The sequence below is a fragment of the Oncorhynchus tshawytscha genome, linkage group LG10 (assembly GCF_018296145.1).
Source record: "Oncorhynchus tshawytscha isolate Ot180627B linkage group LG10, Otsh_v2.0, whole genome shotgun sequence".
Taxonomy (NCBI): domain Eukaryota; kingdom Metazoa; phylum Chordata; class Actinopteri; order Salmoniformes; family Salmonidae; genus Oncorhynchus; species Oncorhynchus tshawytscha.
The window spans coordinates 43117473-43140529 of NC_056438.1; the positions used below are offsets into that span (position 1 = coordinate 43117473).

A 23057-nucleotide genomic window follows, 5' to 3' on the forward strand; every position below is an offset into this window, starting at 1 on the left:
TCCTTTTGTCTAGGTGGGAAAGAGCAGTGTGGTGCGCGATTGAAATTGCATCATCTGTGGCTCTGTTGGGGCGGAATGCGAATTGGAGTTTGTCTAGGGTATGCGGGAGGATGCTGTTGATGTGAGCCATGACCAGCCTTTCAAAGCACTTCATGGCTACCGACGTGAGTGCTACGGGGCGGTAATCATTTAGGCAGGTTACCTTCGCTTCCTTTAGCACAGGGACTATGGTGGTCTGCTTGAAACATGTAGGTATTACAGACTCAGTCAGGGAGAGGTTGAAAATGTCAATGAAGACACTTGCCAGTTGGTCCGCGCATGCTTTGAGTACATGTCCTGGTAATCCGTCTGGCTCCGCGGCTTTGTGAATGTTGACCTGTTTAAAGGTCTTGCTCACATCGGCTACCGAGAGCGTTATCACACAGTCATCCAGAACAGCCATTGCTCTCGTGCATGCTTCAGCGTTGCATGCTTCGAAACAAGCATAAAAGGCATTTAGCTTGTCTGGTAGGCTCGCGTCACCTCTGCAGCTTACGTCTGGGTTTCCCTTTGTAGGGTTTCCCGTAATAGTTTTCAAGCCGTGCCACATCCGACGAGCATCAGAGCCGTTGTAGTACGATTAGATCTTAGTCCTGTATTGACGCTTTGCTTGTTTGATGGTTCGTCTGAGGGCATAGCGGGATTTCTTATAAGCGTCCAGATTAGTGTCCCGCTCATTGAAAGCGGCAGCGCTTGCCTTTAGCTCGATGCGGATGTTGCCTGTAATCCATGGCTTCTGGTTGGGATATGTATGTACAGTCACTGTGGGGACGACATCGTCAATTTCCTTATTGATGAAGCCGATGACTAAGGTAGTATACTCCTCAATGCCATTGTATGAATCCTGGAACAGCAAAGTCAGTGCTAGTAGCAAAAGACAAGTACATTTTTCTATACATTTAAAAAAAATGGTGTGGCTCTTCTAGGTTAGGTATTGAAGGTGCTTCTTTGGGTGGCGAGTGTTGATTGGTGCAGAGGGTCCCTGAATCCTGCCCAACTCGGGGCAGACGGATGGAAGCTATGCTGTGTCTTGGGACACTGACTGTTAAGTTATTGACCTGTTTAACTAGCTGAGTCATTGGGCCAGTGGAGCTCAGTGTTAAATAGGCCAAATCAATCAGACCACCTCTCTATCTCTCTCTATCTTTATGCTCTACATGTCAGTGACCCTTGCCTGCTGGACCAAAAGAGGGCCAGTAGGTGAAAGGCAGTGTTGGGGAATCTAGTTTACCAAGCTTTCAAATTGCTTCACACTGAAAGAAGTTAAGCGACACTAAAGTTACCATTAAGAAAAATATAGTTTACTTAACCAAAGTTACTTTGAAAAAGTAGTTCACTTCATCTAAACTGTCCATTCTAAATCTGAACTGTCATAGACTACAAATTGCAAGAATAGATCACTCTGGAGTCAGATGTGAACAGAATGTGTATTTTAGGCTATTAATAAACTCACAAACTATTATTCAAGCAAAAAATTAGGCAGGTCTGATGTCAGAAATGTAAGAAAAGTATTGCCTACATCACCCATATTTTCTTTCATTTTTGCAAAAATGAGTTGTGTGTAGTTCCAGTAGTTAGGTACACTGCTACATGTAAAAAGTAGTAATTAACTACTGAAAAAAGCTACTGCAAAATGTAGTTATATTACTAGTTTAACTAAATCTAGTTCACTACTCTCCAACACTGGTGAAAGGGTAACACAACCTGAACTCAGGGGTAGACGTAATATAGTAAAATTACATTTGTCTCCCTCCATTTCACACCGCTGCTACTCTGTTGTTATGATCTATGCATAGTCACTTTAATTTGTTTTTAAACTGCATTGTTGGTTAGGGGCTCGTAAGTAAGCATTTCACTGTAAGGACTACACCTGTTGTATTCGGGGCATGTGACTAATACAATTTGGTTTGACTTAATGTCATATGTTACGATTTGTATGATATGTATGAATTTGTGGATGTCCATCATCCATTTCATATGATATGTTACTTCGCACAATATGTTACAAATGTTCAATACGTATGATATGTTCTGAATTCCGATGGCTAACGAGAGCTAGCTAGGTGGCTATGGTTAGGGGTTAAGGTTAGCTAACATTGTAAGTCGTTGTGAAGTAGTTAAAATGTAGCTAATTAGCTACCGTGCTAAAGTTGTGATATTCAATGCTAAGGAGCAGTGGTATTCAAACTTTTTCAGCGGGGACCCCATTTTTTTCACAACAATTTCTCACGACACCACCCAACGACAAATCTAATGATACAACCTTCAAATCTGTACATTTAGAGCTTTATATCGACAAATTAACATTCAATTCATTACTTTTTCATCTCTTGAAAGGAAACCAATAAATACATTTACTCAATACATATTTTTTTTCAAATTATCTTTCTCACATTTGTGTATTACCCATAAAATAATCTGCACTCGTAATTTTTTGTTCCCAATTATTTTTTATTTGATTTCATTGACCTCACTGCAGTTTCCCCATCACGTCCCCGACTTTGAACACCACTGTTGTTGTGTGATTCGAACACGCAACCTTTGGGTTGCTAGATATTGGCGTTATACACACACCCATCCTCCCCGACCAACCTCCCTCATTTTGTTCCTGTCTTAAATAGCCTTCTATCTTATGTAACCATACGTAACATAACATACTAATTGGACCAATACAAATGTACTACTATTTTACATCTAGTCAGAACAGCCAGGCTGGGTAACAGGGCAGAGTCAAATAAGAGTAGCCACGGTGTTCCCATTGTTTCTCTGTTGCATCCCACCTAGAAAGCTTTCAATACCATTTGAAAATGTATGTTTGTAGTCACTGGCCCAGGATCAGATTAGCAATTGAGCCTCTGGACAAGGTTAGGGGTAGGGAAATATTCAGTGACATCTTCTACCATCAGCAGTGAGATATAACAATTACGATTTGTGGTAGGACAATCTGATCCTAGATCAGCGACAACAGCAGGTGCAGTATAGGGAACTGGGCCACACCAGACGGCGTCAGACAGGTGTACTGTATATCGCTGCACCATTTGTGTTCCAGCGACTATTGGCTTTCTGTGTGACAAAGTATCTATTTGGCCCAATTATTATATTTTGCCATGAATTAATCTTTTGACCAATCAGATCAGATCTTTTGCCAATAATTGGGTAACAGATCAGAATTGGGCTGCCTTAGTAAATGCACCCTTAGTGTCTTTGGAATGGATGTATGCTCACGCTAATTATACATTTTGTGGCAAGGGAAATTGATAGGCACTTGACTCGATATGGTCCAAAGTATGTGTGAGGTTTGGTCTTTGATGCCCTTAATTACATTTAGGGATCAAATTACACTTTGAGGTACCTGAAATATAGGGAGTGGACAATCTTTAGTCATTTAGTTTATTAGAAATGCTTTTGGTGCTCCTTTGTCTACCCTCTCTCATGGACAAATCAAATTGTATTGTCACATGCACCGAAATGCTTACTTACAAGACTGTACAGACGTATGTAATATAAATGTATCTAACCATGATGGAGAAGGTCACACAGTAACGCAAGATTTTTGTTCTGGGTTTCCAAGATTAGGTTATGGGTGCCAAGATTACCCCTGTGCACCTCTGTAATGTGACTCTTTGTAAAATATATTGTTCCTTAATGAGTGTTCACCAGGTCCCAAAGGCAAGCAGCACTTCTTGTCCTCCAGCGACTCGGAGGACGAGGACGACAAGAGGAAGTTCAAGATCAAGATCAAGCCGTTGCCTTCCGACACTGCCAAGTGTGCCGTCCCATCTATGGACGAACTGAAAGCTTCAGTTGGGGGCTTGGCTCTATCTCCCTCTCTGGTGAGCCCTTGATGTTATATCTGTATGTAATTGGAGTAGGATGAAGTTATCCCAAGACGCTGCTCTTGGGTTAGTTTAGCATATTTCCCACTAATGTTTAAGGATAGGATTGGGGGAGGGGATGTTGACACTAGATTTGTACCTGTTAAAGTGCAATGTACCTGACCAGGGCTTGAACTCGGGCTGCTATGACTAAGGGCCACGGCCGTAACTCAGTCTCTCCAGGATTTAGCTGGGTTTTTTGTTGTGATATTTGCTGTCAAAAATGCTTGATTATGCTGCTGCAATTCAGAAATTTTATATGGCAATATGCAACGATTTTGTCCAATTTGTCACGAAAATGCGCTGACGAGGGAAAAGGTTTGTTGACGTGTGGCTTGACTGAACCATATTATGCGTTTTATGCGGAAATAGTGCTGCGATCATTTAAATTTGCAGGCCCTCACATAAATTATGCCACAAATTGCTAGCTCTCTTTGGCGTTTTATATGAACTATTACTGTATATGAATCTGTTTGTTGAAACTTGAGACAGTTACAGCTAATTCTAGCTGGTGAAATTATCGGGAATGTACTGAATATCTGAATATCTTTCCCTCCTCTCACTTCCTCTTCTCTTCTGTCTCTTCCATCTCTCTGTCTCTTCCATCTCTCTGTCTCTTCCATCTGTTGCTCTTGTAGAGGAGAAGTCCGGTAAGCCCGTCTTTTTTTTTCTTTTCTTCTTTCACTTCTTCATCTGTTTCACTGTAAAGAAAGAGCATGGCATGGATTCACTTGGCTGTGGATTATCTTCTCACGTGGATTCTCTTTCCCGTACAGAGGCATAAACAAATCCCAAGCAGGCAAAATGTTGCATGTGATGTGACGTCACTTTCTTTTGTTAGAAACTGATTTTCGGATTTAGAATACTTCAAATCACCAGATTATAACCAAGCGACCTCCTGTTTTCATGATGAGATCAAGAAAGACGTCATATATTGGTTCTCACCTGGTCAGGTGTAACCCGATTTACAACTAGGTGAAGATCTATTTTTCTGGTTGTTAAAAATACATTTACAAAACCTTCTTTTACAACCTTAATGAGGTCATTGACGTCATTGCAACCAGTTTTGCCCGCTGGGATTGGCTCTGGTGTTGTTGATTAGTTGTTTAGTTATTCTAATTCCTCTCTCTGCATATTAGATATGTTTTATAATATTAACTATTTCACAATGCATGCCTTTAGCACATTTTAAAGAGTATCCTCGGTTAGAATTTTGTTGAACTTCACTTGTACTTCCCTTGCAAGGCTTACATGGTACATAAATGCACAATTCTTCACACAACACCTGTTGATAGCCCATTGATTCTGTTTGACCAAAGCTAATTGGTAGGCTAACAAACGGGGTCACATGTGCAGCTTTGTCAATGAAATGACAGCAGGGTCTTGTTCATAGGCACCAAATGGAAGAAACCAGACGGAAGCAGGGAGGGTCTAAATGGAAATGTCCGAATAAGAAACCCTTTTTAATTTACCGTTGCAAAATGTAAAAAGATATATGTTCCATTCTCTGCCCTAAAGTGCACGACCCAGGCCTATGATAATAACGTAACCTACCAGGTGCTATGTTGTATTGCTGCATTACCGTATGTACAGTAGGCTTTATGGCACAGTCCTGAAGTAAAGGGGTGCTGCATTCTTTTCTGTTCCATTTGACTGATTTGTCACTCACTCTCTGACCAGGTCTGTTCTCTCTTCCTTTTTGCTGGTCTCAGAGACGCAGCCCGGTAAGTCGCCACCTGGTGGCTTATTTTAAAAGTGTCTGCACCCAAAACACTCGCAGGGAAATGAATAAATTATTGAAGATCATCTTTTGGTGCTGTCCATTTTAAATTTTCTACATACCCAAACACGGCCTTTCAACACCTTTTCTCCAGTCCAGCAATATGAAATTTACTGATGGCCTCAAAAAAAAAGTGGTCTTTTGTCAGTGTCCATACTTACAGTTAGTTCTTCAATCTATTCATTCACATTAGCAGGGAGACTCATCCGGGGAAATCAATTATCTGTTGAATTGTTTACCTTCACGTTTCTCATGTGAGGTTAGGATTCCTTTTTACTGTTATACTGAAAATGGCTTTATTTTCGTTGCAGGGCTCGATAAAGAGACACCTGTCTTGTAAGTACATTGTTTGTGGAAGTAGTGTATTGCTATTTGTAATTTGTTTGACATCACGTCTGTGTCAACTACATACACGTACAGTACAGTATAATTTCATAGTTCTACACCATCAGTTAAACAATTTGTTTAGGGTCGGAATACATACTGTAGTTACAATAGTTTGAGTGCAGATGCACATTCAGTGGCTGTCACAGAATTTGAAGACATCCAGTATACATATAATAATATATGATATAATGTTATGATATATAACATTATAATATTGTTATTTCCAGGTGAGGAGATTGCCAGACCCAGACGCTCCACCCCTACGCCAAGCCCCGCCCCCGAGACACAAAGGTCAAATTCAAACCCGTGCTAATGCAAACAGACTAGCATATAAACATGCTGCATTGTTAGAATTTGTGTTGGGTCTGCTAAATGTTATCTTTGGGGAACATAAAGCTGTTAAAATAAATTTCAATAACGCACTACAAGAAAATCGATGAAATCTTGAACATCAGAGTCATAAAATCATATTTATGGAAGTTGACTTTATCATCTCTTGCAGTGAGAGAGTATCCAAGAGTCGCAGAGCATCTCCAGCTTTCTACGGGCTTCCTCCGGAGACGACCTCTGAGGCACGCAGATATGATAGTAACAGAAATGATGGTAACTCTCACGAGAATAGTCTTTCTGACTGCATATGTGTGTTTGTGTTGCATGGGTTTTTAGCTTTGTGTTTGTACAGTATGTTGGTTGATTGCCCTTAATCTTAATAATGGTATCTGTAACTGTATTATCACCAGTGCTTGACTTGGGACTGAAATAGGTGCCGGTGTTCATTTTGAGTGCCCATACTGTTTATGTTCAGGTGCAGGAACTCCACAATACTTTTGAGCTTTTCTATAAGAGAGGCAGGAACTCCACAATACTTTTGAGCTTTTCTATAAGAGATGCAGGAACTCCACAATACTTTTGAGCTTTTCTATAAGAGATGCAGGAACTCCACAATACTTTTGAGCTTTTCTATAAGAGATGCAGGAACTCCACAATACTTTTGAGCTTTTCTATAAGAGATGCAGGAACTCCACAATACTTTTGAGCTTTTCTATAACAGATGCAGGAACTCAAGCAGTGAATACATATATATATATATATATATATATATAATATTAGTGGTTTTGGGTTCCTTTTATTATTGTTGATGTATTTATTGTTGTAATGGTTTAACCTCCCCATTTAGAAAATCATTACTGAACTATTACTATTACTACTGTTTAAGCTGGACTGTGAGTTTTGGTAGCCCATTTGCCTGCCATTGTACTGTAAGTCTACCTAAACCTCTACCAGATCATCTGCATGATAAGAAATGCATGGAGTTAACAGTGTGTGTGATCAGGGCTCTAAAATGCGACCAATTCGGTCGCATATGCAAGGAAATGTTTTGCTGTACAACCATGAGTTTTATTTTGGGAGCACTGTGCGACTAGGGAAAAATCTTCCAGATAATGGCTGTTGTAATGCTAAGGCTTCACGCTGTACCAGTTTTTTAAAAATGTGTTTTTTTCTTCTCTATACCTTTTTCCGCCTACTCTACCATCCCTCCCTAATTGGAGTAAACTAACAGACAACAATACATCTACTGCTACTTACAGCTATTTTAGAGTCGCAGAGCCTTTTTCCGCCTACTCTACCATCCCTCCCTAATTGGAGTAAACTAACAGACAACAATACATCTACTGCTACTTACAGCTATTTTGCGCACATCTACGGTACCTGTAGTTAAGTAATTATACATACAGTATATTCCTAATTTCCTTTTTTTCAAGTGCTGGATTTTCACCCACAGCGGCCAATCCACCATTCTTTCTGATCTGAACTCCAAGCCCTCCGATGTGCACAAATGAACCTATATTTCCCAGTATAATCCCATTTTGCTCTTTCCTTTTGCAATACATCCCGCCATATTGGGTTGTTCTTTCCAGGTGAAGAGATTGCCAGACCCATACGCTCCACCCTTACGCCAAGCCCCGCCCTCGGGACACAAAGGTCAGAGTTCGAACCCGTGCTAATGCTAACAATGCAAACAGGCTAGCATATTTACATACTGTATTGTTAGAATTTGTGATGGGACTGCTAAATGTTATCATTGGGGAAAAAATAAAGCTGTTGAGTTCAATTTAATAACACACTCCAAGAAAATGAAGGAAATCTTGAATGTCAGAGTTATAAAATCGTATTTATGTATGTTATCATCTCTTGCAGTGAGAGAGTATCCCAGAGTCGCAGAGCATCCCCAGCTTTCTACGGGCTTCCTCCGGAGACGACCTATGAGACACACAGATATGACAGTAACAGAAATGATGGTAACTCTCACGAGAATAGTCTTTCTGACTGCGTACGTGTGTTTGTGTTGCATGGGTTTTTAGCTTTGTGTTAGTACAGTGGTGTGTTGGTTGATTGCTCCTAATCATAATGATGCTACTATGTGTGGCTTTATTTTCACCCAACAGTGCCTGGTCTGGCTGTGTGGTGATATATTTGTGCATGATACTGTATGTTCCCACTGAAGTTCGATAAACTTTTGATCAAGTTTGATATCATGTCTTGCTTTATCACAGTGGTCTGCATAGAGGCCGATGCATGGTGTGACTCCAGACCATACCCTGACTCCCTTCTGACCAGATCCTTTCCCACAGGAGGTAAGCCCAAACTATCATTCATATCAGTCATGTTTGGGATTTTAGATTACTATATTTCTAAGACATCTACGGGACATTAAATCGGCTTGTGGTCCGCATCTGGCCCGCCAGGTTGAGACAAAACGTTTAAGTCAATTGTGTTACTAAGTGTTATAGTAAGTCTATAGACTGACCTAGTGTCACACTCTCTAGTGCCGTAGTACTGTAGACTAACTATTGTAAAAAATGCAAGTCCTTTGACCAAGTGTCACTCTCATTGTAGCTCCTCCTCCACTGCCTCCCAAGAACATCCCAGCAGCTAGTCAAGGCTATTCTTTGACGGATTCTTACGGTAATATTATTCTGCCAATGACCATAATTTCCATATCGAAGCAGATTCATTCCAAAGCTTAAATGGTTTTATTTTGTATTTGTTTTGGAATGAATCAGCCTCCATATGCCTCGTGCACAGTTGTCATAGTGACTTGTTGTTCTTTGGACAGCATTGATAGAAGGGCCGCTTTAAGTCAGCAAGATCTCTGAACTATTTTTTTCCACAGCTGATTTACCCAATGGGAGAATAGTCCCAAGCCCCAACCCTATCTACCTGAATGTCCAATCCCCAGCCTCGTACAGAGGTTCCCCTGTGCCTGACCTGGAAAACGTATTCGGCCCCATGGAATCTTCCCAGACCAGTGAGGACAGGGCCTCGCCCCGATGGATCAGCTTCAACAGCGAGAGACCGCCCCCACCAGATGAACCGGCCCCGCCTCCGCCCTCTGCCTCTCCTCCTTCCGACTCGCCCCACTCCCTCTCCTCCACCCCAGACTCCCCCTGCCTCTCCCCGGGCCCCCCTCCGGATGAGCCTCCCCCCTCCCCACCGCCCTTCTCCTCTCCCCCCCGACTCTCCCATCTCCATTATCTCTATTCCTCCTCCAGATGAACCCGTTCCTCCCCTGCCTCCCGACTTCTCTCCCGTGGACTCTCCGCCATGCATCGGCATCGATCCTAGTCTGTTTTTGGATGATGAGATACTGGGGTACTCCCCTGCTCCCTCTGGCCCACTGGAGTACTCCCCTGCCCCTACCAGTCCCATCCCTCCCCCCCTGCCTGTGGAGCGCTACCCTCGGACGGGTGTCCCTTCCCCTCTGGCGTTCCTGAGGGAAGAGCAGCCTGACTATATGGCCTCACCCCTTGGGCTGACCCCGGGCTTCAGGGGCACGCCGCCCCCACTCCCCCCACTCACCTACAGGTCCATGGTATCCTCCCCTGGACCCTGCCCAGGCAGCGGTGAGTACCACTGTAGGAAAACATAGAGTGGGTAGATGACCACTGTAGGAAAACATAGAAATACAATAATTGGAATGGGTAGTCCGATGGTAGTGAAACTGTAATTTGTGGACATCTATTACTTGGAGTCAATTTCTATCGGATTTAGATGGTCATGTACTCTATATAGTGTAAGTCATAGCTGATCATAACACTTCTTAATAGGGGCCATTTTTCCTCATGTCACATGCCTTTCTTTTCCCTGTACAGGCCCCTCCTCTCCAGCTCGTCCTTCCACGCCCCTGTCAGGAGGCAGTCCAATCCCTCCCCCTCTTCCTACAAGGCCCTCCTCTCGACCCAAACTGCCCCCTGGGAAACCAATAGGAGACCTGGTATGGCACCTACAGTATACTCTTACACGTGTTAGACTTCTGATCGATACCATTAGAATTGATTAGACTTTGGATCAACACCATTAGAATTTATTAGACTTCTGATCGATACCAAATAGAATTTGTTTGACTTGTTATCGATACCATTAGAATTTGTTTGACTTTCATTATTTTATTTTTTTCTTCAACTGATTTCCACAAAATTAAAGGTACTACTTAACCTAACTGCGGTTACTATGCTAACATTACAATGTGTTTTAAAAAGTTTGGTACAGGAGCGGACTACTGATATTCTCACCCCCTCCCCCAGACTCGACCCTTCAGCCCCCCAGTCTCCGGCAGCCCCCTCCCTTCGCCCCCCTGGCCCGGGCCGAGAGTTCCTCCTCAATCTCCTCCATCACCTCATTGAGCGCAGGCTCCACCCCCACCCTGGGGAGAGAACTCAACATATCCACCACAGGTACAACCATCCCCCATAACACCTCATTCACCTGTGTACGCTGAGAATACCAAACATTAGGAACACATTCCTAATATTGAATTGCACCCCTCCCCTTTTGCCCTCAGAACAGCCTCAAATCGGCGGGGCATGGACTCTTAACAAGGTGTCGAAAGCGTTCCACAGGGGGATGCTGGCCCATGTTGACTCCAATGCTTCCCACAGTTGTGTCAAGTTGTCTGGATGTCCTTTGGGTGTTGGACCATTCTTGATACACACGGGAAACTGTTGAGTGTGAAAAATCCAGCAGCATTGCAGTTCTTGACACAAACCGGTGCGCCTGGCAACTACTACCATACACCGTTCAAAGGCACTTACATTTTTGTCTTGTCCATTCACCCTCTGAATGGCACACATACACAATCCATGTCTCAATTGTAGCAGGGCTTAAAAATCCTTCTTTGCACTGATTGAAGTGGATTTAATAGGTGACATCAATAAGGGATCATAGCTTTCACCTGTTCTTAATGTGTTGTATACTCAGTGTATGTCTCTGGTGTTAATACATTCAGTGATCATCATAATGAACTGTTCATTGTTTTGTCATTTTGTGAGTGGGGGTATGCTCAAATTTGAAGCATAAAATTAGACTTTTGTGAAACAGGTATTTTGACCATAATAGGACAGGCCTTTTGACAGGACAACCTGGTTAAATACTGTGGAGAATGGAAGCATGTACCCTGTACAGAATGATGCATTCATTTACAACCCTCGTCATCTTCACCCTCCTAAACACACAATGGTATACCATGCACAATCTGATGTTCTCTCACTTTCTATCTATCCATCGCGCGAAAGCTCCCTCAGTGTCTTGTAATGGGTCTACACCTCCAGTAACTCATCCACCTCTTCTTCTCTTCCTCTCCTCCTGCCTGCCTCTCCCCCATGTCCTCTAAACCCCCCCCCGCACACACAGAGGAAAAACAGCCAGCCATGGTATGGTTTGACCATGGCCGGTTTTATTTGTCTTTCGAAGGTGAGTCGTACCAGGGTCGTATTCATTAGGGTACACTGCAAAAAAAAAAAAAAAAAAAAAGTGTAACGGAAAAGGAAAAATAGTGTTTTTCAGTCCGTTTGGTGCCTAATAAATATGACCGAGTACCAGTGTATGGAGGCTACTGTATTGTACTGCACTACTCTGGTTGTCCATGTTATTCTAGTCTCTTTAAGCATCCTCTTCATTTATCATTTTATCCCTTTCTATGATCTGTCCAATCGTCTTTCTTGCCATTTCAATGCTCTTTCACCATGCTCTTCCCATCTCCCCTTCCTTATACATGTCTGCTCATTTGACCATGTCAGTAGGCCGTTACAGACACAGGAAGTGCTAAAAGTACTGAGCTAGTGTCTTTCTATAGTAATCGTGTGTGTGTGTGTGTGTGTGTGTGTGTGTGTGTGTGTGTGTGTGTGTCAGGATGCTCCAGAGGACCCAGCCCACTCACCATGGGAGCCCAGGACACTCTGCCTGTGGCGGCTGCCTTCACCGAGACCATCAACGCCTACTTCAAAGGAGCCGACCCCAGCAAGTAAGACTAGCATTCTTATCAATGCTAGGCTAATGGTAACACAAGTAGCAATAGAAATAGGCTTACATTCTCATTTCAATGCTAGGCTAATGCTTACGCAAGTAGCAACATTGATACTATTATCGATAACATTGATGTGAATCAAAGTCAATACTGATGTGAATGCAAATTCATGACAACATGATGTTTCAGCCGGCAAAGCGACCCTCATCAGAATAAATGCAACAAGTAAGATGGCTATGATATTGTTGTTGATATATATTATCACATTGCAGCTATGCCTATTTATTGTCCCCTTTTGCTGTGCCCACAGGGAAATTCATTTTTTTGCCTAGATTGTTCTGAGAATGTGGATATTTTGTAGTGAAATGTAGTTTGCTTGTTTGTGGCATCCCTAAGGATTCTGGGTACTGCAATTTTTGTCTTTTTTCTATTCTTTTTTGTCTTGACCCATTTCTGAGCACTGAGGTGGCTCTATTCTCCGTCTTTTCAGGTGTGTGGTAAAGATCACTGGGGAGATGGTGCTGTCTTTCCCTGCGGGCATCACCAGGCACTTTGCTAGCCACCCGTCTGCCCCCGTGCTCACCTTCAGCATCAGCAACTACAGCCGGCTTGAGCAGGTCCTCCCCAATCCACAGCTACTGTGCTGGTAAGGCTTACTAAACCGTACACTGACTCACTCATTTGTTTTGGGGCAAGGATTATTAAAAATGTAGCATGGATTGTGGCCAAATAAAAAATGCCCACGTCATGTATTTCTTTCCAGTGACACCACCATGTCCAATGTGGACACCAAGGAATTCTGGGTAAATATGCCAAACCTGATGAGCCACCTGAGGAGAGTGGCTGACCAGAAGCCTCAAGCAACCTACTACAATGTGGACATGATCAAATATCAGGTGAGACCATCTGTATAGTACATATTATGACATATTATTACATATACTGTATATAGTCACAATTGCATATAATTGTTAAACAAATGCAAAATACTGTGTGTGTGAGTCTCTGTCTCAGGTGGCAGCCGATGGGATCCAGTCGACTCCCCTGAACCTGGCAGTGAGTTGGCGTGGCGACGCCACCAGCACGGATCTCAGGATAGACTACAAATACAACATGGAAGCCATGGCCGCCCCCTCACCCCTCCACAACATCCACTTCCTGGTCCCTGTGGACGGGGGCGTGCACAAGCTTCAAGCCATGATCCCCACTGCTACCTGGTAAGGATGCTGAACTGCTGACCTGAAATTCTTTTAAAATGTATTTCATCTTAGAATTGTTATTTACATTTTTTATTTTATTTTATTCAGGTTAATGTACTTGAAATAATAATGGCAAGTAGGCAACTATAACTATTTTGTTTTCTCTCTAAGGAAACCAGAGCAGCAGAAAATTCTATGGAAGATACCAAGCCTTTCCCAGAGGTCTGAAAATGGAGGTAAGTGATCTTCCTTTCTCTCTTCCTCATCCTCTTCCTCCTCTTTCACTTTTCCTGTCTTCCTCCTCTTCCTTATCGTCTTTGTTTTCATCTGCCTCCAACTTTATCTTCATAATCTGAATTATACTCTTCGTCGTCACCACCATCATCATCCTCTTTCCTATAGGAGTGGGGGCTCTACTGGGTAGGTTCCAGTTGACAGAGGGTCCCAGTAAGCCGTCCCAGTTGGCGGTGCATTTCACCAGCGAGGGCAGCACTCTGTCAGGCTGTGACATCCAGCTGGTGGGGACTGGCTACAGGCTCTCGCTGGTCAAAAAGAGATTTGCAGCAGGTCAGTGTCTGTGTGTGAGGGAAGCATGAAAATACTGGCCTGATCCCAGATCTGTTTGTGCTGTCTTGTCATCTCCCATGGTCATTGTCACACATTTTGGGATGCCAATCTTGGGCCCTTATTTGAAACTGAATTGAAATGATACCGTTCCTAATCCTGAATGTGATATTGTTGCCTGACCATGCAAACCAGGCAAGACAACACTTTGGCAATAGTTGAAATTCCCTTGATTGAATACTCTTGTGTTTCTTTACAGGGAAATATCTGGCGGACAACTAGTCACCACTGTTGTAAAATTACACCCTTTCACCCATACAATGGCTTTTGATTGTGAGGATGATGAGAGTCTACTATGGATTCCTCATTCAAGCTACCAACTGAAAAAACAACTGAAACCTTACACTTGAGCAGGGAAGGGTGGACGATGGGATAGAAGCAACAACAGGATGTGATGTAATTCACAAAGTTGACTGGAGTATCACTTTGTTTTAACACGCTCAATACAGTAGTCTCACTGTTGGGGTTTATGCAAGTAGTACAGTCCTTTTCCGTTCTGTGCACCTTGAGGGTTGTCGAGGCAAAAATAAGGAATTCAACACTTACTTTCATCAAAGTAATTTATCATTGGCACCGCATACAGTAATCAAGTTTTATTTGTGAGAAGAAACATGTGAATGGGTGATGGTGGAAGATTCACTGGACTGATTTATGTGAAAAGATAGATACTGTTAACATTCATTGATAATTCAATAGATTATGAAAATAACTCCATTCGCTATGATGACATTTAGATTTGTATTATTTTATGCTTTTTCTTTTTTCATTTCTCGGGTTGGTAAAACTAATATTGTACCAGCTGGTACTGTACCAGCAGGTTGAGGCCCACAACTTGGAGTCAATGTGGAAACAACATTATGTATGTGGTGGTTGTGTGTTTGCTGGGAGGTCAAGTGGGTTAATGTAATGGTACACATTGTTTACCTGATTTGTGGATGACAAAAACAAAGCAGGCTGCCTTACAGGCTGGATAGTAGAGTTGCCTTGGACCAGAGAAATGACTGATCTGTTTGTCCCTTAGAGTTGTGTGCATCTCCAGGAGGCCTAACCAAGCAAAACTGGTTGAAATGACATCATTACAATGAGAAACTGTTTGAAATTATGCCGAAACTGGTTGAAATTCATTCTTTATGGTGTCAATTCAACCAGTTTGAACCAGTTTGGCCTCACTGGGAAGTATAACCGAAGGACATCAACGAAGATGGAAAAAGTGCTACAATAATTATTTATCCAAAATAGAATACTAATGTACGTATATGTAATGGAAGCCCCTAATGTTATGTTTCTTTTGTTGTTATTTTCCACCGTGTGGAGTAAATAGGTGTTTTATAATTTTCCAATAGCAATATATTGAAAATCAATTTGTAAAAAAGTGTAAATATGAAAGATGTTTCCCTTTTGGACATATGGATGTTTCTGTGTATTGTCAAATAAGAGTTATGCTATACGGTGGTGTTAGCCTTCAGAATACATAACCATTTAAAAAATGCATCATTTCAAGTTTCATTTCGAATATGGATTTCTTGTAATATACTGTGACTGTCCATGGTTTAAAAAAAACGAACAAAAAAAACTCCAAAGGTACAGCATGAAATCTGCGTTACTCAAAAAGTTGTTTTTGGTTCCATTTTATTTCAAGACATTAAGGACGCACAGCAACACACAATATGGAGTCGCCTCCTTATCCGATGCTATTCCAACCTAGCCTGGTTAAACCAAACAGTAGTGAACGTAGCATTCAGTCTCGTTTAACCAGGCTAATTCAGACCTACGCCTTTTTATATAGTAAGTGTACTATGTGATTGCCTTCACTGTAACTTTTAGTCACTTCATCGTGTTTGACCGTTCACCTAAAGCTTTGACCTTTGGCATGAATTCCAACAACACTGTCACACTTCCATGATATATTGCAGTTAATGTCCTCTTGTGTTTTCTCCTGATTACAGTACATGGGATTTGAAAGGTGAACAACAGGGGGAACAGTCATTGATCATATCAATCAAAATCATTGTGGTTTATTACAAGAATTCAGGGAGAACATCTCCCGAGCAGAAGCCAAGAGACATTTCTAATTCCCCTTCTCCAAGCAGACCCTTAAATTTGAATCTGGTAGCACTGATGTTCTCTAACAACAGCCAGAGGCTTCTACAAAGTCACGACAAAGGACAGTGACTTTTGCCAGCTGCTACAAAATCACACAATGTTCATCATTTCATCAATATATCTGTGTCTCCTCGGCTCCCTGTACCTCCAGTCTGACGTCAATCATTATCAACAATATGACTTTCATACATAACATACAGCATCCAGTCTAGTGACCATCAACCTGTGATACAAACGAGTGTCACAAATAGAATACTTGAAATCATGTGTATTACATAAAAAGGCAACATATAAATATGCTAAGAATTGTGTTAATTACTCTTAACTGAATATTAACTTTATTACACCAACAACAAATTATTTTGCATAACTATAATTGTTATGCTCCTGCCCATCTCGAGGAGAAAATGTTTAGTGTATTATTTTATGCATTTTGACATCATTATAATATTAATAGCCTTACATTACCTCAGATGTTACTACTCATTTCCAAATCAATATATTCAAAAGAAGTCACAAACAATGACAAACATCGCTTTTTGTCCTTGATATTATCACTAACTATGGTAATATGACTTTTTTGTCCTGGTTGCAAACTTTTATTTCTTTGTGTGAGCCTTACTGGCCATTAAAAAATAACGCACAAATATCAAACTTCTCTCCAGATATGTAGCAGTAGCAATTTATAAAGGTTTCAATAATGCTTACATGTTTTATTATTTGCCTTATTTTGGATTAGCATATTTCCAGCCAGTAAGAGACTTTCTGTATGTTTTTGTTCTATGAAATATATTTTTTTCTGTCTGTATTTTATTCACTGCATAGGACACATTTCATGTAAACATTTCTTGTAAATTTCCCATCCAAAGATTTTAAGAGTGAAAATATTTAAAAAATGAATATAATGTGATAACTTTACCTGGTTTACTCGGTAATAAAGAATGGGAGAATATTGGAAATTAAAATGGTCTTTTTAAAAAAATATTTACCAATATTACAGGTGAAGATGAATACACACTACTCTTTTGGAGTGGTTGTTGAATGTGCATTGCTGTTGCAATGTTGTTGTTGTTGGCAGATGCATTGGAGTGAAAGAAGTTTTCCCCACACACCAAACTGTACAGGGTCCCTTTAAAAACCTATACACACAGTTGGTGCAGGATATAAAAACCTTCCCCCAAAACTGACGGTTGACAGGAAAACCGAATGCTCTGGATGGCTACAATATTTCCTCTTTGACTCGTGAAATTCAGATTTAGGGAAGAGTGTTGATATTTTGAGCTGAACAAAAATGGTACAATTTACAATGTATTTGCAACTTTTGGGACTTGTCTGTCGCGGGCTCTACACTGTGTTGGTCTTTGGAATTGACAAGTTGCAATCATAGACTTAGGCATTGCATGTGTCAATTTCCTGTCAGACCCTGATCTGTTTCACCTGTCTGTGCTTGCCTCCACCCCCTCCAGGTGTCTCCAATCTTCCCCATTATCCCCAGTGTATTTCTAGCTGTGTTCTGTTTGTCTGTTGCCAGTTTGTTTTGTTTTATGAAACCTACCAGCGGTTTTCCCTTTGCTCCTGGCTGTATTAGTTTCTGTTTTCTAGTTTTTCCTGCTTTTGACCATTCTGCCTACCCCGACCCTGCCTGCCATTCTGTACCATGCCACACCACACTGGATTATTGACCCCTGCCTGCTCTGACCCTGAGACTGCCTGCTGTTCTGGGAACCTTTTGCACCCTACCTGGATTACTGACCTCTGCCTGCCCTTGACCTGTTGTTTTGCCTGCCCCTGTACTAGTACACTTTTGTTACTTTGACACTGTCTGCATCCTGGGTCTTACCTGAAATGTGATAGTACGAACTGGCCATGACTGACCCAGCAGACTTGGACCAGCTCTGCAATGCCATCTCCTCTCAAGGAGCCACCATAGCAAGGCACAAGGAGTTGCTTCGTGGTGTAATGGAAGGGGTTCCAGACCTTGGTCGAACACCATAACCAAGCACTGAACACATTGCTGGAGCAATTCCGCGGGTTGTCTGTTAGGCAGCCTAACACGACGGTAACCTCCCAGCCCCTCAGTAACCCGGCTGTTAGCAGCGGGAACCCCGCTTACCTCCCCCGGAACGCTCCGATGGAGTGTCGGGCACCTGTCGGGCGTTTCTCGCTCAGTGCTCTCATCATCAAGCTGCAGCCCTCCTCCTTTCCCTCTGACCTCTCTCAGATAGCGTACCTCATCACGCTGATGTCCGGGACGGCTGCAGCTTGAGCTCAGGCAGTATGCTTCAGTTTGGAGGAGTTCGTGGTGGAGGTAAAGAAAGTTTTCGATGCTCCGTTGTCCATGAGAGAGGCTGTCCGGAAGTTACTCCAGCTTCGGCAAGACTACCGCAGTGTGGCAAACTATGCGGGGGATCTCCGCACGTTGGCAGCTGAGAGTGTCTGGCTCCCAGAAGCGCTGTTCGACATGTTCCTGCACAGAGTATCATAGGAAGTAAAGGACGAGCTTGCAGCCCGGGAACTACCGACGGATCTTGACTCGCTCATCGCCTTGACCATTCGGATCAGTGAGCGACTACGGGAACGTAGGAAGGAGAGGAGATTAGTTTCACTCACCCGTCCAAGAATTTCACCTCGCCTCCGAGGCATCCCGGAAGTCCCAGACGGTTCCGTTGCCGAGAGACCCCGAGGCTACCCGAGTTTCCCCGAGAGTCTCCGAAGACTGCCGATTCTCCTCTTCCCGAGCCGATGCAACAAGGCAAAGCTAGGCTGTTTCCAGCTGAACGGCTACACAGGCTTCACACTAAGAGTTGCCTGTATTGTGGGACTACTGGTCATTTGGTCTCTGCCTGTCCACTAAAAGACCAGACTCACCGGTATGAGCGAGTACTCTGGTGGGCCATATGGATCACTTTTCCTCTCCCCTTACTCACACACCATTTCATGCCATTTTGCTGTGGGGGAACCAGTTGAAATCTTTCTGGGTACTTATCGACTCTGGCGTCGATGAGAGCTTTATGGACTCTACCCTGGCTTCCGAGCTGGACATCCCCACTCAGCCCCTCTCCATTCCCATGGATGTTAGAGCACTGGACGTGTGTTGTATAGGCCCAGGTCACCCACAATACCATCCCCATCAACCTACATGTGTCAGGGAACCACAGCGTGACAATCCAATTCCTGCTCATTAAGACTCCTCAGGTCCCCGTGGTATTGGGATTCTCCTGGCTTCAGCGACACAATCCCCTTATGGACGGGTCTGTTGCTGACATCATGGGCTGGAGCCCGTTCTGCCACACCCATTGCCTGAAGTCAGCGCAGTCTGCCCCGGGACGTCTTCCTGGGGGCTCGGAAGTTTCCCCAGACCTCTCCGCCATTCCTGAGGAAATACCAGCACATCCGGGAAGTGTTCAGTAAGGCCCGGACCACTTTGCATCTGCCGCACCGACCATATGACTGCAGGATTGACCTTCTCCCAGGCATCACTCCGCCCCGGGGACAACTGTACTCACTGTCGGGTCCAGAGACCAAGGCTATGGAGACCTACAGTGCCTTGCAAATGTATTCATCCCCCTTGGCATTTTTCCTATTTTGTTGTATTACAACCTGTAATTTAAATAGATTTTTATTTGGATTTCATGTAATTGGACATACACAACATAGTCCAAATTGGTGAAATGAAATGAAAAAAAAAAAAACTTGTTTCAAAAAAATTAAAAACAGAAAAGTGATGATTGCATATGTATTCACCCCCTTTGCTATGAATCCCCTAAATAAATAAGATCTGGTGCAACCAATTACCTTCAGAAGTCACATAGTTAGATTGCACACATGTGGACTTTATTTAACTAAGTGTCACATGACACTATTTAACTAAGTGTCACATATATACAGCTGTTCTGAAAGACCCCAGAGTCTGCAACACCACTAAGCAAGGGGCACTACCAAGCAAGCGGCACCATGAAGACCAAGGAGCTCTCCAAACAGGTCATGGACAAATTTGAGAAGAAGTACAGATCAGGGTTGGGTTATAAAAAAAATATATGAAACTTTGAACATCCCGTGGAGCACCATTAAATCCATTATAAATAATGGAAAGAATATGGCACCACAACAAACCTGCCAAGAGAGGGCTGCCCACCGAAACTCACGGACCAGGCAAGGAAGGCATTAATCAGAGAGGCAACAAAGAGACCAAAGATAACCCTGAAGGAGCTGCAAAGCTCCCACAGCGGAGATTGGAGTATCTGTCCATAGGACCACTTGAAGTCGTACACTCTGCAGTGCTTGGCTTTACAGAAGAGTGTCCAGAAAAAAAGCCATTGTTTAAAGAAAAAAATAAGCAAACACATTTGGTGTTTGCCAAAAGGCATGTGGGAGACATCCAAACAAGTGGAAGAAGGTACTCTGGTTAGATGAGACTAAAATTGAGCTTTTTGGCCATCAAGGAAAATGCTATGTCTGGCGCAACACCTCTCATCACCCCGAGAACACCACCCCCACAGTGAAGCATGGTGGTGGTAGCATCATGCTTTGGGCATGTTTTTCATCGGCAGGGACTGGGAAACTGGTCAGAATGAAAGGAATGATGGATGGCGCTAAATACAGGGAAATTCTTTAGGGAAACCTGTTTCAGTCTTCCAGAGATTTGAGACTGGGACGGACATTCACCTTCCAGCAGGACAATGGCATAGGCATACTGCTAAAGCAACACTCAAGTGGTTTAAGGGGAAACATTTAAATGTCTTGGAATGGTCTACTCAAAGCCCAGACCTCAAACCAATTGAGAATCTGTGGTATGACTTAAAGATTTGTCACGACTTCCCCCGAAGTCGGTCCCTCTCCTTGTTCGGGCGGTGTTCGGCGGTCGATGTGACTGACCTTCTAGCCATCACTGATCCATTTTTCATTTTCCATTGGTTTTGTCTTGTCTTCCTTCACACCTGGTTCCAATCCCATCAATTACATGTTGTGTATTTAACCCTCTGTTTCCCCTCATGTCCTTGTCGGAGATTGTTTGATTGTATGTTTTGTGCAAGTCATGTGTCGGTGTGCGACGGGTTTTGTACCCACTTTTATTATTTTTTGTATATTTTGGTTTTTGGAGTTTTATGAGCACTTATTAAATGACTCCGTTTATACCAAGTTCGTTCTCCTGCGCCTGACTTCCCTGCCACCAACACGCACCCATTACAAGATTGCTCTACACCAGTGGAACCCATCCAACTTGAAGGAGCTGGAGCAGTTTTGCCTTGAAGAATCGGCAAAAATCCTAGTGGCTAGATGTGCCAAGCTAATAGAGACATACCCCAAGAGACTTGCAGTTGTAATTGCTGCAAAAGGTGGCTCTACAAAGTATTTACTTTGGAAGGGTGAATAGTTATGCACGCTCAAGTTTTCTGTTTTTTTTTGTCTTATTTCTTGCTTGTTTCACAATAAAAAATATTTTGCATCTTCAAAGTGGTAGGCATGTTGTGTAAATCAAATGATTACAACCCCCCCAAAAAAAAAAAAAAAAAATCTAATTTCATTATAGGTTGTAAGGTAACAAAATAGGAAAAATGCCAACGTGGGTGAATACTTTCGCAAGCCACTGTACCTTGCCAGTTAGATCAGTCAACTAAAGAATAGCCCGTTTCTGCTTTGCTTGCTTTTACAACTTGGAGAAAAAGCACAACAGACACAGACACAGACAGCAGCTGCCTCTGTTTATCTCGCCTGTACTGGTCCTATACCCTTGCCTTTCAGAAGCTTTGCCTTCACACAGCCAGCCTGTCCGCACGCTCTGTGGTGTCCATGCAGTCCTAAATCCAGCCTTCTAAATCCTGATAACAGCCTACCAAACCGCTCTGAGCCGTCTGCATGGTCCTAAAGCACATTGGTGCCGTGTTTCATATCACAGTGCAATAATAAAACTGGGGGACAAAAATGCAATTTTAGAATGTGTGTGTGTGTGTGGGGGGGGGTCAAAAGAAGACTGTAGTGCCACTTTAACCAAACTGCTAACCTTATGTTGCCTGGCTACCCAAACTCCTTGCTCTGGCCAAAGGCTATGCCACGGCCATGGACGTCAGTTTCTTCTCCTCAATGAGTCTGGACCTGAATACCTTCCCAATGATTTTAAAAATGGAAATCCATTCTAGACTGTCTGATTGAGCCCAGAAACTGATGGGTTGGGCCAGAGCCAGAACACACGTGGGTAAAGAAGCGTTTTGATCATTGACTTTTTGATACTCTGATGGATAGAGCTGACACAATCGCTGATGACTGTTTTGTACAGCACCCCTCAAATGTCTTCAATGATGTCAGTCAGACTGAAGTATGTAGCGAACGATAGAGCAGTGGAAGAATTCCGTTTGAGTCGTCAGGCAAAACCTTATGCCTAACCCTAACCTTAAATTAACACAAAAAGCACATTTTTCTTTTCTATAATTTTTTATGATTTTGCCATTTTGACTTTGTGGCTGTGTTATCTAGGGGAAACCAGACAATAATGGTTGAATATAGCCAAAGATAATTGATATGCTGACAAGGTTTTCCTTGCTGACTAGGCTACCTGCCGCCCATATAATACATAACCACTCGTTGATGATCCCTTATTGTAATCTTTTTTGGAATATTTGAAAGAGATGCTACGCTATCAGCCTAATTTCATGAATATGCATAGCCATCTTGAGACAACTCTGATATAGTGTTTTTTCTCAAAGTTGCCGGGATGTCACTTGTTCTACTTATATCAGTACACTCATAAA

The 23057-nt window shown here is 42.7% G+C and overlaps 1 protein-coding gene across 1 annotated transcript in view; it reads left to right on the forward strand.

The window, feature by feature from the left end:
* The window catches only part of LOC112260226 (SH3-containing GRB2-like protein 3-interacting protein 1), a 32344-nt gene extending 16939 nt beyond the window's left edge, over positions 1-15405 (forward strand). The window contains 23 exon segments of the mRNA XM_024435165.2: positions 3697-3872; positions 4553-4564; positions 5627-5638; positions 6006-6030; positions 6309-6372; positions 6584-6684; positions 8001-8064; positions 8281-8381; positions 8637-8717; positions 8980-9048; positions 9257-9547; positions 9549-9986; positions 10236-10357; positions 10668-10689; positions 10692-10817; positions 11773-11832; positions 12271-12382; positions 12876-13031; positions 13149-13281; positions 13400-13602; positions 13756-13820; positions 13987-14151; positions 14408-15405. Coding sequence (XP_024290933.2) covers positions 3697-3872; positions 4553-4564; positions 5627-5638; positions 6006-6030; positions 6309-6372; positions 6584-6684; positions 8001-8064; positions 8281-8381; positions 8637-8717; positions 8980-9048; positions 9257-9547; positions 9549-9986; positions 10236-10357; positions 10668-10689; positions 10692-10817; positions 11773-11832; positions 12271-12382; positions 12876-13031; positions 13149-13281; positions 13400-13602; positions 13756-13820; positions 13987-14151; positions 14408-14430 — 2621 coding nt within the window. The 3' untranslated portion in view covers positions 14431-15405.
* Positions 15406-23057: the final 7652 nt, after the last annotated feature.